General features: G+C 38.1%; 1 protein-coding gene across 5 annotated transcripts in view; it reads left to right on the top strand.

The window, feature by feature from the left end:
* The window catches only part of LOC127968658 (plasma membrane calcium-transporting ATPase 2), an 82,919-nt gene that overhangs the window by 42,559 nt on the left and 26,265 nt on the right, over nucleotides 1–14,095 (top strand). For 3 of the 5 annotated variants that reach the window (XM_052569984.1, XM_052569988.1, XM_052569985.1), the window contains exons 3-8: nucleotides 7,360–7,557; nucleotides 8,038–8,295; nucleotides 8,792–8,917; nucleotides 9,757–9,882; nucleotides 11,037–11,072; nucleotides 13,902–14,081. In XM_052569984.1, coding sequence (XP_052425944.1) covers nucleotides 7,360–7,557; nucleotides 8,038–8,295; nucleotides 8,792–8,917; nucleotides 9,757–9,882; nucleotides 11,037–11,072; nucleotides 13,902–14,081 — 924 coding nt within the window. The remainder of the gene's footprint in view (nucleotides 1–7,359; nucleotides 7,558–8,037; nucleotides 8,296–8,791; nucleotides 8,918–9,756; nucleotides 9,883–11,036; nucleotides 11,073–13,901; nucleotides 14,082–14,095) is intronic. The other 2 variants (XM_052569987.1, XM_052569986.1) reach the window with 1 other exon arrangement.

A 14,095-nucleotide genomic window follows, 5' to 3' on the forward strand; every position in this document is an offset into this window, starting at 1 on the left:
AGGCAGTCAGCTCTTGTTAGCCTTGAGCGTATAAAAACGTATGAATAATGTTTGGGTGCCTGTAGTTGATGATCTCTTGAATGGAGACCTCCATCTGTCAGTCCTTACATCACCACATTATTACTGTTGATTTAGTTTTTTTGCTTTTGATTTTATGGTATCATGATGGACAATTTCATCTCACAATTTTTGAGACCAGAGTGCTCCTTGACTTTCCATCCTTAGGCCACAATGGGACTTTTGTTTACCTGATTTGCATGACCGAGTGCTTTCTTCCAAATTGAAACCATTCTGTTGACGTGGCCAGTTGTCGTCTTTGTTGACGTGAGTCAGGAGTTTTGTGGGAACTGGGAATACACCTAGTTTGTGTCCTGATACCGCATGTTTATGTTGACGGGTATGAAAAACAACATCCAGCCTAAATAAAGAACTCAAGATGATGTAGAAGATCCTCGAAATGCTTAAATAAATGCCACATCGACTTTAAATTCCACACGGAGAGCCAGGATGCTTTGGACCTAATTCCCAATCCCGTAAATGTCGACACATATACAAATCACTCACAGACTGGCCTGCACCGAGAGATAAATGGACGGGGAGAAATAAAGATAGGGGGCAATCTCTGGAAAATCAATTCTGACCTTCAGCATGTTTAGAGTAGAGGTCAAACAGAAGGATTGCTTGATTACCAAACAGGACCCTGCTGATAGAGAAATATTTGTTCACAACCATGCTTCTAATCTACGGGACATTATTATTATTATTATTATTGCTTTTATGGAGAATGGTTTTAAACCACTGCTTAACATGGTTGAGAGTGCTACACTAAAGGCACAATTAAATTATAATATCCAGCTATTTAATAAATTAATATGTAACAGACAAGTGAAAATCTATCAAGTACAAATGAACATGATGATAATTTACTCATCCTCATGCCATTCCAATCTTTCTTGAATTTCTTCTGTGGAACATAAAGATTTTTCAAACAGTGTTTTTTTGTGTGTTTGTGTGCAAACGACAAGTCAGTGGGTTCAATACAATGTTATTATTTTAAAATAACACATCATATATATATATATATATATATATATATATATATATATATAATAAAAAAAATACAAATAAATGAAGTCTTTTCTTTTTAAGTTTTTGAACCATATGAGGGTGAGTAAACATAATTTTCAGTTTTGGGTGAGCTATCCCTTTAATAAGTCAGTCAATAAGAACCATCCTCCATATGGCCAAGCTCTTATTGTATCTTTCCTCTGGTTCTTATCTAAAATCTCAGCTGCTAGCTTTCCATTCTCTATCCCCCTGGAAGCCTTGCTGCAGTGCCAGTCATTAGCAGACTGGTCAGTGGACAGCTGCGTCTCCGAGGAAGTATGTGCACACGCTCTCGCAGTCTCCCATGTTCTTCTGTTGCATAATAATTTATTTAGCGATACTGACAAGATTCAGTGTTTTTTTCAAAGACCTAATGCTGGCAGAAAGCAGTCCATCACATTTGATCTGTCTGCAATTTGTGAACCAGGATTGATGTGAGGGCACATTTTTTAACAAAGTGGGGAAAGAAATCAAAAGTATTCGCTTGTTAAGTCTGACGTCACATAGCAGCGCTTCCGTGTCCAAACGCTCTATCAGTTACCACGAGAAAACAACAAAAGGTGCTAATATAAACTCACAATGTGATACAATACTAGCGAAAAAGTTATAATCTTAACCTTTAACTCCATACCGAAGTCCCAGATAGCCAGACAATAAAAATATAAATATTAAAAAAATATATAAAAATTATTTGTGTTTGGGACGCTGTGAGCACGGAGACTGTAGTGTATACCGTAAGTTTGAAAGCGTTTAGCTTAAATGATTAATATGAATAAACAGTGCTCATAAACGGCTGCTGGGGTGGTATTCTCAAGTGAAGCGAGTTGAGGCTTGGACCCGGAAGCAGCGCTTCTTACGTCATCACTTAACAACTGAATAGACAGATAAAAGAGGAAAAATGACTAACCTGGTTTTAAAATGGTTTCTGTACGAAATCCATTTAAAGGGGGTCATATGACGTTGCTAAAAATAACATTATTTTGTGTATTTGGTGTAATACAATGCGTTTATGCGGTTTGAGGTTTATAAAATATTATTTTCCATATAATGTACATTATTGTTGCTTCCCTTTGCTCTGCCTTTCTGAAACGCATCAATTTTTACAAAGCTCATCATTCTAAAAAAGCGAGATATAAGCTGATTGGCCAGCTATCCAGTGCGTTGTGATTGGTTGAAAGCCTCAAACTTTTGACGGAAATGTTACGTCCCTTACCATACTGTGGTGGTATCTCCCAGCACGATGAGACAAAACCTATAAAACCCATTGCAAACGAGGCATTTGTAGCATCCATTGGAGACATAATTATGGATTATAATGATTTATACTGGGGTTTTTTTTACGCGTTGTGTATCGCGCTGCGTAAACAAAACCATGCCTGGATTTGTGATTTGAGTAACGACAAACAACAAGCACTACTCTACACAGCTCAAAACTCGTGTTTGAATCATAGGTGGCAAATTGGTTGGAACTAGAGTTGTCACTAGGGATGTCAAATTTCGATTATTTCCATGATCGATCGTCGTTTAAATTAACGATCAATTAATCGATTAATCGTTAACCATAATACTGCAAAATGCGTCTATTGCAGGCACGCAGTCAGCGGTATGACAGGTAGTGCAAAAGCCACACACACACACACAAAACGCGAATTTTCACTTGAATTAAAGAGGTTTTAGTCTGAATAAAATGCTAGTAGCAGGATTATAAAATGAATAGATGCGATTATGATTATTTGATAAAATGAAGAGAGCGCGCCATACTTTTGAGGTCATTTTACTTTATTGACAGTTTCCAATCCCGCACGGAGAACGCTGAACGCGCCTCTTTAAATGGTTTTGTGGTTCTCGTTGTTGTATTTTAAAGCACAATTGCAATGTTTTCAACTGACATTATTGTATTTAAAATAAAATTATCCTAAATGTGGAGCGCGTGTGACTGCGCTGCACATTAAGTGAACTACATCGGCGCTGCTGCACCAAAACACAGTTGCTCACATTAATTTGATCCTGCTGGATTCTGTCCTAGAAAATGTCAGATTTTTAAAAATCCGGCATACAGCGCATTAGATCTTGACAGTGCATGCGTGCACACGAGGATGAGCGAGCGCGGCTTTGGCTAGATTTATTTGGAGGTTATTGCTCATGTCTCATTCGGCACAAATCGAAATGTTTCCATATTCGCAATGTATTTGAATGTTAAACTATTATTTATAATGTAAACTAGGCTTGTACTTAACACGCATTCGCATATAGACGGAAAAGATGATCCTCTTCATATGAGCAAAAACGTCCTTGGCATAACAGCAGAGTGGACCGGTATACCACGGTCTATTTAAACTGACCAATGTAACCTTTTAATGTTTAGTTGACTATTTTATTTTGATAATGAACAGACTGCGATGTAAGTTTGAATCGCTAGAATATACGTGTGCAGCAGGCTCCAGGGCGATCGAAACAGCTGAGACATTAAAAAATATATATATTTTCCGCAAAAGTGTTTACTTTCATTTGTGCACACTCACAATAAAAACAGAAGATTTGTGCTCCTGTAAAATAAAGCAAACAAACAGAATGCATTGTCATCCTTTTTTTTTTTTTTTTTTTTTTTTTTGAACTTATGGAGCGCCCACACTTCTGTTTTAAATCCGTTAATCTTAATTATTTAAGTCGGATATATTTCGCATAGCCTATTTAAAAAAAAAAAATAAAATAAAAACATGAAAACAAATTTTTATTTTTATGTTGGGCCTATTACTTAGTAGGCTATAAATTTTCCTTAAAGCGTCCCATTTTGTCCCAGGGCTTAGAACCTGTGCCCTAGTCAGGTCCATGCAGAAACTTGTGAACGATGCTCGGCGTCACCGTTTAGTGACAGCAGTGAATGCTCCAGGAATGTGTCGGTCACAGCGCCTATTAATCGCTGTTTTGAATCCAGCAATTATTTATTTAGAAATGATAAGATCTGATTATGACAAGTGTGGTATAAAAGCTTTGTTTATTAGAGGAATAATAGGTTAACTGGAAAATGTTAGATCGCGACCATGCTTTTGGACCCCATAGTCTTCATTTACGCGGCTTGTTCTGGTTTGCCGGTTGGTCACGAATTTCCACAAATTCAGTAGCTATATTTAGGCATTGTTTCTTTTCCTAAATATTCATAGTCTAACCCTCTAATTTCCCAGGTTTATTTTATTATCTTTCGCTTTTAATAACTGTTTTCGCATCTCTTACTGTGGTAAACATGGGAAGGGAAATTAAAGATTTCATGAATTAAGAATTTGTTCGATTTATTAATTTGTTCCCTTATTTCACTTAAATCATGGGTTATTTAGGGAACAAAATTAATGAAACATGGACAATTGCCACATTAATAATTCGTAGGAATGAATTAACAAGTTGTAGGAATGAATAGACTACCTGTCCTGTCACTGTGTCCCGCAGCCCTGCATAGCGCACGAAATAAAACAGTTATCTGATGAAATGATTAGTAACTACATTTCTATTGCATTTAATGTTGAAGAACTTTTATGTTGTTTCTATTTTAATGTACTTTAAAGTTTAAATCACATTAAAAGCTTAATTTGTACATTGTGAATGAATGATGATGCTTTTATATATCGTCACCGTCACTCACAGCCGCTCGCACGTGTTGAGTGCGCATGAGCCGCACGCAGCCCAACATTGAATGGGTTAACCGACCATCGACAGCCTTAATCGATTGCATCTCTTATCGACAATTAATCGATCATCGATTAATCGTTGACATCCCTAGTTGTCACGGTACCAAAATTTCAGTAGTCGGTACCGATACCAGTGAAAATCCACGGTTCTCAGTACCAATTTCGGAACCAAAGCAAAACACAAAAATATGCTAATTAAAAAAAAAAATAACTTTTTAGCACTAAAAATAAAACCAATGCCATTCTTTATACTTATTTACAATTGTGTTTAAAGTTTTTTTACCAGTAATATAATTATGAAAAACAGTAAACAAGTTTTCACCCAAATTTAATTTGTCTTTTAATTTATGAAATTTAAACACATTTTATTTTTGGTAAAAAAATTTTTGGAGATTTGCTATTAAAATTAAAACATGGAAGAAATATTGTGATTTATTTCTTTAAAAAATAACATTTTATAAATTTTTTCAACAGTAGTAGCAGTATCATATACATTTTACTAAATAATAATAATATTTCTAGCACAATGCCTTTATGTAAAAATGAACTTTTAGGCCTAAAGAATGCATATTTGTCATTTTAACTGAACTTAAGACTGGTGGTGATGCTTAAGATATTTTTGGTCATTAAAAATGACCATTAAACCATTAAAGGGTTTCTGTAAAAAAAATAGTAATAGATCATATTAATTATTATTAAAAGATAATACTACTACTAATTCTACTATCATACTAATGTATATACAATGCACTATGAAATGATGAGCTGCTGGGTTCATGAATATTAATCACGTTGTCTGCGTTTGGTCAAACTCATTTGCTGAAATCAAAACAGGGACGGTACCAGATCAGCTCCGCCCACTACCGGAGAAACCGGTATGTCTTCTGCTTGTTTGAAAATGAATATGAATATTTCTAAATGAACTCCATTATTTTGACAGGAGAAGACAACAAAAAATTGTTTACATATAGCGTGTCGATTCAGCGTGGTAAGACTCTCGCTCTCTCTCTTTGCATGTGTGAGAAACAGCGCTATCAGTAAAGTGACGGTGAGTCGTGCGCTTCAGTCGAGGTACTAAACAAACTCGCACGTCTCTGCCATTCATTAATTCACACAGAGACGCACAGAACACAGATTCATATTTCAAACAACTTCTGCGGCTTAACATTTACAGATACTGGTCCATATGGAGATTTGATTTGATTAATTTGTTAACTTTGGCAAATTCCGTGACTGTCCATATTAAAATGTAAGTTTCATTTTCATGACTGGATTTTGAGATTCCGTTCTCCTTTTCTGCTTCGCGGAAATCATAGCGCTGAACCGGGTTTGAACGGACACTCGGTACTACTGGTACTTTTTTTTTAGTACCGACTTGGTACCGAAGTACCGGGTCTTTTGACAACACTAGTTGGAACGGCACAACTTCATAGAAACAGCCTTTGTGCCACAGACTCATTGTAGGCTACTGGTTCAGGAAACAGTCTTCATCTTATATAAAAAGCACTGCACACATCTGTATATTTGGGTTGAACTATTCTGGAACAGTGTTGTAAATAAAGCTTAACCACTGATTTCTAGTTGAGTCCTCTTTTGGAAGGCCAAAGAGTAGTTTCGCTTTCACAATGAAGTGCACAGCGTCTCCAGGATATGGCAGCGGTGGCAACAACGCGAGTAACAGTTACGCTGCCTTTCTTTGTGTGATTATTTGGGCGGCGTGGAAATCTTCCCCCATCATGACGTAGACTTGTGGGGGCGTGTTAGGAGGGCGTGGTTGACTCTTTTATAAAGAGTCTCTTTGGATTTGAGACTTTTGTCTTTGCAGCTTTACAGATCTTCTTTATACCAAGAGCTTGTAATATAGCTTCTATTTTGCCCAAACCCCATGTACTAGTTTCTGGTTGATTAAAGCAAAGGCTGAAACTCATTCAATATTCTGGGCTTATCGGGTACAAGCACTCCAGGCTCTCAACACTGATTAATTGTTCCGCTGCTCCTATAAACCTTGACACACACATCCATGATAATCCACCTGAAATGCAGAAATATCTGACTGCTTTTAGTGTGTGTGTGTGTGTGTGTTAAAATAATAACCCCATGAATGTGCGCGATGACTCTTCCAATACCATAATAACTGATGAAAGTTGACATGCAATTAGATGGCTTGCTGTCCTTTCCAATTCTGAGTTTTGTTTTGAATTATGTATGCAAAAAAAAAAAACACGAATGGCACTGGCTACTATCGATACATCTCATTTGTCTGTGACCACTGTGGCCTAAAAGGCAAACAGGCTACAAATAAGGTGGCACTTTGAATGAAAGTTGAAAGGTCTACTTGTTTCAAGTGTTTACGGTTCAATCACCGATTAAAAATACGTCTTTTGAAGCGAGATAATTTTACCTCATATTGGTGTATTTATAAAGCAATGAGACTTGTGTTCAGTAACAGTTCAGACCTGTTGCATGAATTTTAATTCTGTTGAGTTACAGGTGTGATCAAATCAAATTTCAGAGTTAAAAATATGCTTTTTTTAATTATAATAACAACTATAACTATTTGTTTATTTTGCAGGACTCTCTGGTAACCCTGCTGATTTGGAAAAGCGTCACGCAGCGTTTGGTAAAAACTTCATCCCCCCCAAGAAGCCCAAGACCTTTCTGCAATTGGTATGGGAGGCCCTGCAGGATGTCACCCTCATTATTCTGGAGGTGGCAGCCATTATTTCTCTCGGCCTGTCCTTCTATCACCCACAGGGGGAAGGCAACGACAGTAAGTAGTGGCTTTAAACAGAGTTTTTACAAAGTCATTTCAATATTGTTTAAATTATTTTTCCACTCTCAAACTACCCATTTGAAGCAAAGGCATTTATGTACTGTCAAGAAAGCAGTCTAGTGCTTTTCATTTGAATTCCGACTTTATTAGTGACTCAACATTTTGGCATCTTATGTTTTAATAACGGCTTCATTTGGGACTTTTTTCAAAAGCACCGCTCTGAATGCCGTAGAATTAAAATTTGGCTGCGACTGCAGACTTTTCCTATTACCCATATGACTCAAACCAGAAGGATGACCTTAGACAGTCAAGTTCTCCAGGAGGAAATTAGGTCAATGAAGTGTAAATGTGTGATAAAAGATGTTTCTGGCAAGAGGAAACTTTCCAAAGAGGAGACTTTTTTTTTTTTGTATGAAACTGTTTGAAGGTCAGGTTTAGTTTAGTGATTTTTCTCTTGGTGTTTTTATGTAATTCCAGGCTGTGGCCAAGCATCTGGGGGTGTTGAGGATGAGGGCGAGGCCCAGGCAGGCTGGATCGAAGGTGCTGCCATCTTGTTCTCAGTCATTATCGTGGTGCTGGTGACCGCCTTCAACGATTGGAGTAAAGAAAAGCAGTTCCGTGGGCTGCAGAGCCGCATTGAGCAGGAACAGAAGTTCACCGTCATTCGCAAGGGTCAGGTTATCCAGATCCCAGTGGCTGAAATCGTTGTGGGAGATATTGCACAAATCAAATACGGTGAGAGTTCACATCTGAGAACAGAGGAAATACAGTGTAAACCTGTTGATTTATCTCCACAGTATGACGGAACTAGATGTGACACGTCACTGTATCCAGCGATCTCTTCCATATTTGAGTTTTATGAGTGCCGTGGCATTTAGACCCCCCTTCCCCAGAACCCTTTGCCTTTTTATTAAACCTAATAGGCGAGTTCCTCATTGAATTCACCAGCGGTTTTGACGGATCATATGTGACTACCAGTCTTAACTGAGACACAAAGCATGGCTCATGACTCATGCTTAACGGCTTGCGTGAGTCACTGTGCCACTGCTCATGGTGCCTGCAACGTGGGCGACGCGTGGGGTGTCCAAGAGCCACAGGAGATATCTGTTGTCATGGTCGCCAAATCAGCCTCTGCTCCTCTCCTCTTTCCGAATTGCTGAATGTGTCTTTCTATTTCTCTGTCTCCAAGTCATCCCACAGTCATTCACCACCCCATGTTCTTTTCCATCAGGTGACCTTCTCCCAGCTGATGGTATCTTGATCCAGGGTAACGACCTGAAGATTGATGAAAGCTCTCTGACTGGGGAGTCTGATCAGGTCCGCAAATCTCTGGAGAAGGACCCCATGCTCCTTTCTGGTGAGAGAGATTGTCTTTTTCCCTTGGTTACATCCCCTTGTTAACTTCTGTTTTAGTGCGCAAAAAGAAGCCACAATCTCGGATTAAATATATATTCTTTTAAAAGTGACAACAACATTTTTAAAGCAAAAAATTTTTAATATACATAATTTTTAAGTTATTTCAAATAACTTTTTTGGACCCCACTTCAGTGGTATAGACATGAGGGATTTTCTTTTTTTCTTTTTTTTGAAGCCACTCAGCTGCTTTGCTTTTGTTTGAAGCATTGTCATTTAGAAAGTAAGCAGTCATTTAGCACATCCTTTCATCCAAAGCAACTTACAGTTTACTACAGAAACAATCCCACTTTGGTGTTAAGTGCCTTGCTCAAGCACACAGACCTTATTTAGGTGTGACAATACTATTTCTGGGTCCAAGACTGCTTGATCTTAAATGGGAATTCTCTCTCGAAAGCTGTTGATGAGCACTATTGATTTATAGCACACCTTTATGCTTTAACTCATGTACAGTCTCTGGGCTCTTGGTATCCCAAACACCAATATCGTAATGAATCAGAAAAGATGAATCACTCTCTGCAAGCTGAGATATATATATATATAGCTAGAAAATACTAAACCACTCACTGAGTTTAATTGGCTTTATCTCTGACTTGGCTCAAAGAATTTTGAAAAATTGAACTTAATTGAAGCTGGCAATTGCAATTAATTTCGTTACTGTCAGTTTTTATGATAGTTATTGTTATGATATTAATTTGCTATCAAGAACAATGAAATTCCACTGATATGATGATGAGACGGTTGACTGGTGTCATCACGACCATTCCTATTGCTTTCTCTCAGGAACTCATGTGATGGAGGGATCTGGCCGAATGTTGGTCTCTGCTGTTGGTCTGAATTCTCAAACTGGAATCATTTTCACCCTCTTGGGCGCCGGCGGTGAGGATGAGGAGAAGAAGGTGAAGAAAGGTGAGAAATGAACATACTTACATTCTCATTTGGATAACTCCCTCTCTCTTTGAGTGAGTAAAGTCTACCTCTCTAGTTGGGAGGTTACCTACCATCAGACTGCCAAAGGTAAGAGCTGTTCACATGATTTGCTAAATTGTCTTCCTCCCCCAAAGCTCCCGCTGCTCTAAAATCCTCTTCCAAGGTTTAAATCTGACTTTTATTTGTGGAATGATCACAGTATGTCAGTGGAGACATACAGAGTCACTTTCCGTGGTACTAACCCTTTTATCTTAGTTTTTATTTGATATTGTTTTATCCATTTTTTTTTCTGTTAGTTTAAGCTGAATTTGAGGTAGTTTTTTCTAATTGGCTAAACATATAAAAAAAAAAATCATAAATGTTACATGCATAACACTGAAATGATCATGATAATTTGAACAGTAAAGCTTGTTGTATTATATCACTGCCAATTGTGTCTGCAGTATGTCCCTACTGCATGCACTGGCTCTCCTGGTCCTCCAGGGTATGTCCAAAAAAAGAAAAAACCCAAACATCTACCGTCAGCTCACCATGTCTTTCAAGTTTCTGTTTGTTGGATTACCACATAATTCAGCAGTCAGACTGGTCTAAATGGTTTCCTTTCTCACTACCTTAATAGCTAAAAGAGCAGCTCTAAAACTTTGAATATTTTTATATTCATTATTATAATGACAATTAAGTCATTGTCTTTTAGTTGGATAATTGCTGTAATTATCCCTTTCCCCTCTTGTTCAAAAGTATAGTTCTGTCGAATGCTTTTGCCAACGGAAATTGAGAGAACTGCCTTTTGGTTTTAGCCAAATCCTGTTGGCTTTATCATAGTTCATGATGGAAGCGAACAAAAATAGGACATTTTAAGAAACCGCTAAATTGTAAAGCGGTTTTGTCAGCTGTATGCCACAGTCAAAAACAATGACCGAGCCGTCAGTGTACCCTGCATAAAGCCCCTCCAGTCCTTGTCTTTTTCTATAGATGACACATCCAATCCCACGTATACTCATGTAATGTATTGTTACTTATCTAGTTTTTATTCTTTTGTTGTTGTGTTTTTTCTTTTCTTCTTCTGTCTTTGGTTTATTTACTTTGAGCCATGTTATATCAGCCCTCCGCCCTCTCTCTCTCGTTTTAAACAGGTAAAAAACAAGGACCCCCTGAAAATCGCAACAAAGGTAACCTTTCCCACTCCCTCTCCCCCTTCCCCTCCCCCCCTCCCCATTCAGCAGCAAGTCTCGGAGTCTCGTGTCAGTCCCACTCACTCACTTGCTCACTTTCTCTATGTCTTTCACGCTGTTGCTTACCCCTTCCTGCTGAGCCCGGGGAAGCTTCTCGCCTCGCTTTACCTATCAAAGGGTGCAACTCTCACCTGCTGGAAACGGCACTAAGCAGACAGAAGACTTTGCAATTCTGCAGCTCCTCTTTATACAGAGCTTGTCAGTCGATTTAATTAACACAATGAATCTAAAATTAATTTCAATTTTTTTTTTTTTTTGAAATATTATTTTTTTTATTTTTTTTATTATGTTTTCTTAGTGTAGTGCAGTCAGTGTTCACTTCCTTTTTTTATATATGCCATAGTGAGAGATGCATTGCAACAATGAAAGAAAACGTTTTTAAGTCTAGACAGGTCAAAGACTGTGACTACAGTAGCTGATGGTTGGACAGCTAGTCGACCATCCTACCCATCCCTATTATCTGCAATGTATTCTGCTCATACATTGTATTTCGGACATAACTTTAATATTAAATTTCCACCTTAAAAACTTCAAATGTCTTTTGATTAAAAGACTGGATTTGATAAACTCTGCATAAAACATTGTTTAATGTCATATGTGAATGTTTACATTGGCAACCTGAATGATTGCACATATATATATTTATATATTTATATATATATAATTATTTTTTTTTTTTTTGTAGATACAAATTTTGACTAATGTGACATTTAGATGCCTCTTCTTTTCAGAAGGCAACTATCTCTCTGTGCTTGGCCGGGCCATCTGTGAACATTTGTACTGTGTTTCAGAGTCTGCCCACTCTGCCCTGGTTGACCCCAACAACCCCTCCCCAACCCCACCCCCTGTAGCGCTCAGGGACTGAGCATCTGCTCCAGACAGAGCTGCTCATTTTGTCTGCACAGATCTCCTTCCTTTTGCCCTTGGTCTCAAACACACAAGCTGGTATTGGTTTAACACTGAGTATGTGAAGGAAATGTCTTCCCCTAGTTAGTGTTAGCCAACAAGCTATTTTAGAAGATTTAATCATGCTCAGGTCTAGTTTTATGGTATTGTCATGTTTTCACACACTAATCGATTTTGGATGGATAAAATTAAGTCCAACCCTTTAAAAAATATATATATATATATATATATATATTGTCCTTTTTACACTCTGAAATGCATAGCAAGAACAGTGTGTTGCGAACTGGGTCTCACGTTGACTTATTTATTGTTTATATGCATCCATGAGCTTTTGTACAGATGCACATTGCCCAGTACAATGTGTTCCTCGCTTCATAGATGTTTTATGATGTGAATGTAATGCTTAGGGGCGTGGCTTATGTGGGAGTTGCACCCTTGCAAAATGGACCGGCTGTGGATTGTTGTTGTTGTCTGTTCCTTTACTTTAGCTCTTTGTTTTTCTTACTGTTGCTTCTTTCTAGGGTGTGGCTCAGGACTTCATGCTGTCTCGTACACTCTTCTCGTGGTCAAAATTTGACCTTTTCTTTCTCCTTTAACCTCTTTCTCTGGTACCGCACTCTATCTTTTGGGAGCGGAAAAATAAACCAGAATATCTCTGATCTTTTTTGTCTTCCTCTTGGTCCTTGTTTTTCTCGTGGTGGTTGTATTTCTGGCTGTTTGGACCGTTTTTTTCTGTTTTTAAGTTGATTGTAAATCTCTCTCTTGTTTGTCGTGCGTGCCTCTGTTCATGTTGTCAGTCAGACAGTCAGTCCGTCCATCAATCTCCGATTCATGTGTGGTCGTTCTGGTCAGCTCTGTCAGTTCTGGTCAGTTGTTTGTTGTGACTGGTGGTCAGGTAGGCTCTTGAACTGTTTCTCAAACTCCACTACTACAGAGTTTCAGCCTGTTGCACACCACGTTTGAGATGATACATAGGCTAACTGCAAAATGAAAACGACTTGGCCTCTTTGTATCTTTTAAAATGGAGACTTAATGGGAATTGGGGGTGAGGGATCAATGTCTATCCACAGCAAAGTGGCTGAATTGGATCTTCGACTCCATTAAGTTTCTATTTCAGTAAGAAATTGGGTAATATAATATGTCATTTAATCCTTGCAAGTAGCATAATTGAATTAAAACTATCAAAGTTCCCAACATTTCTTTTAACTAGCAGCTGGTTTGCCTTGATAATGTCTTTTTTCGATGAATGTTTAGTTCCCTTATGTCTATTTCAGTTTGGTGCAGTTAATTGTAGTACAATTTTGCACAAGTCCAGTAAGTTGTTTTAAAGTGAGTTGAACATCAACAGATGCAATCTCCCGAGCAGCAACCATAAGAGAAATAAAAGGCTAATTTAATTTAAACTAATCAGATAATAAAATAGAGAAGATATTTTCATTGCTATTTAAGGTTTACACACCTAATAGTTTATTTTATATTTAGAATGGTATTATAAAGGGGTAGCTCATTGTTCAGTGCCAATGGAAACATCTTGTGTGCTGTTTGGGTCTTATTTAATTCACCATGCCCACCTTAACCTGCCGAGGAATGGCTCTGTGAATTTAAAGTTTTCTCTTTAGCAGCCCAGATTCACTCAAGCAAAGTCTCACTAACATTAAACAAGTGCTTCTGATATGGTTCTTCTGTATAATTCTCTAGGAACCCACTGTATGACTTGCCCCTCTAGCTGTTACTGAACTGCCCATTCTCTCCCCTCTTCCCTTCTTCCCCCATTCCCCCTGCCTCTCATCTCCCTCCATTCTTTTTTGGCATGTTCCTCCCTTGTTCCCATAACCACTCCTTAAAAATCAACCTCCACAGCTAAGACCCAGGATGGCATTGCTTTGGAGATCCAACCACTGAAGAGCGAGGAAGGTGTGGAGTCAGAGGAGAAGGAGGAGAAAGAAGAAAAGGAGAAAAAGAAGGTCAACGTCACCAAGAAAGAAAAGTCGGTTCTTCAGAGCAAGCTGACCAGGCTAGCTGTTCAGATTGGAAAAGCAGGTTAGAAAACTGCA

This window comes from Carassius gibelio, chromosome B11 (genome assembly GCF_023724105.1).
Source record: "Carassius gibelio isolate Cgi1373 ecotype wild population from Czech Republic chromosome B11, carGib1.2-hapl.c, whole genome shotgun sequence".
In the NCBI taxonomy this organism is placed as follows: domain Eukaryota; kingdom Metazoa; phylum Chordata; class Actinopteri; order Cypriniformes; family Cyprinidae; genus Carassius; species Carassius gibelio.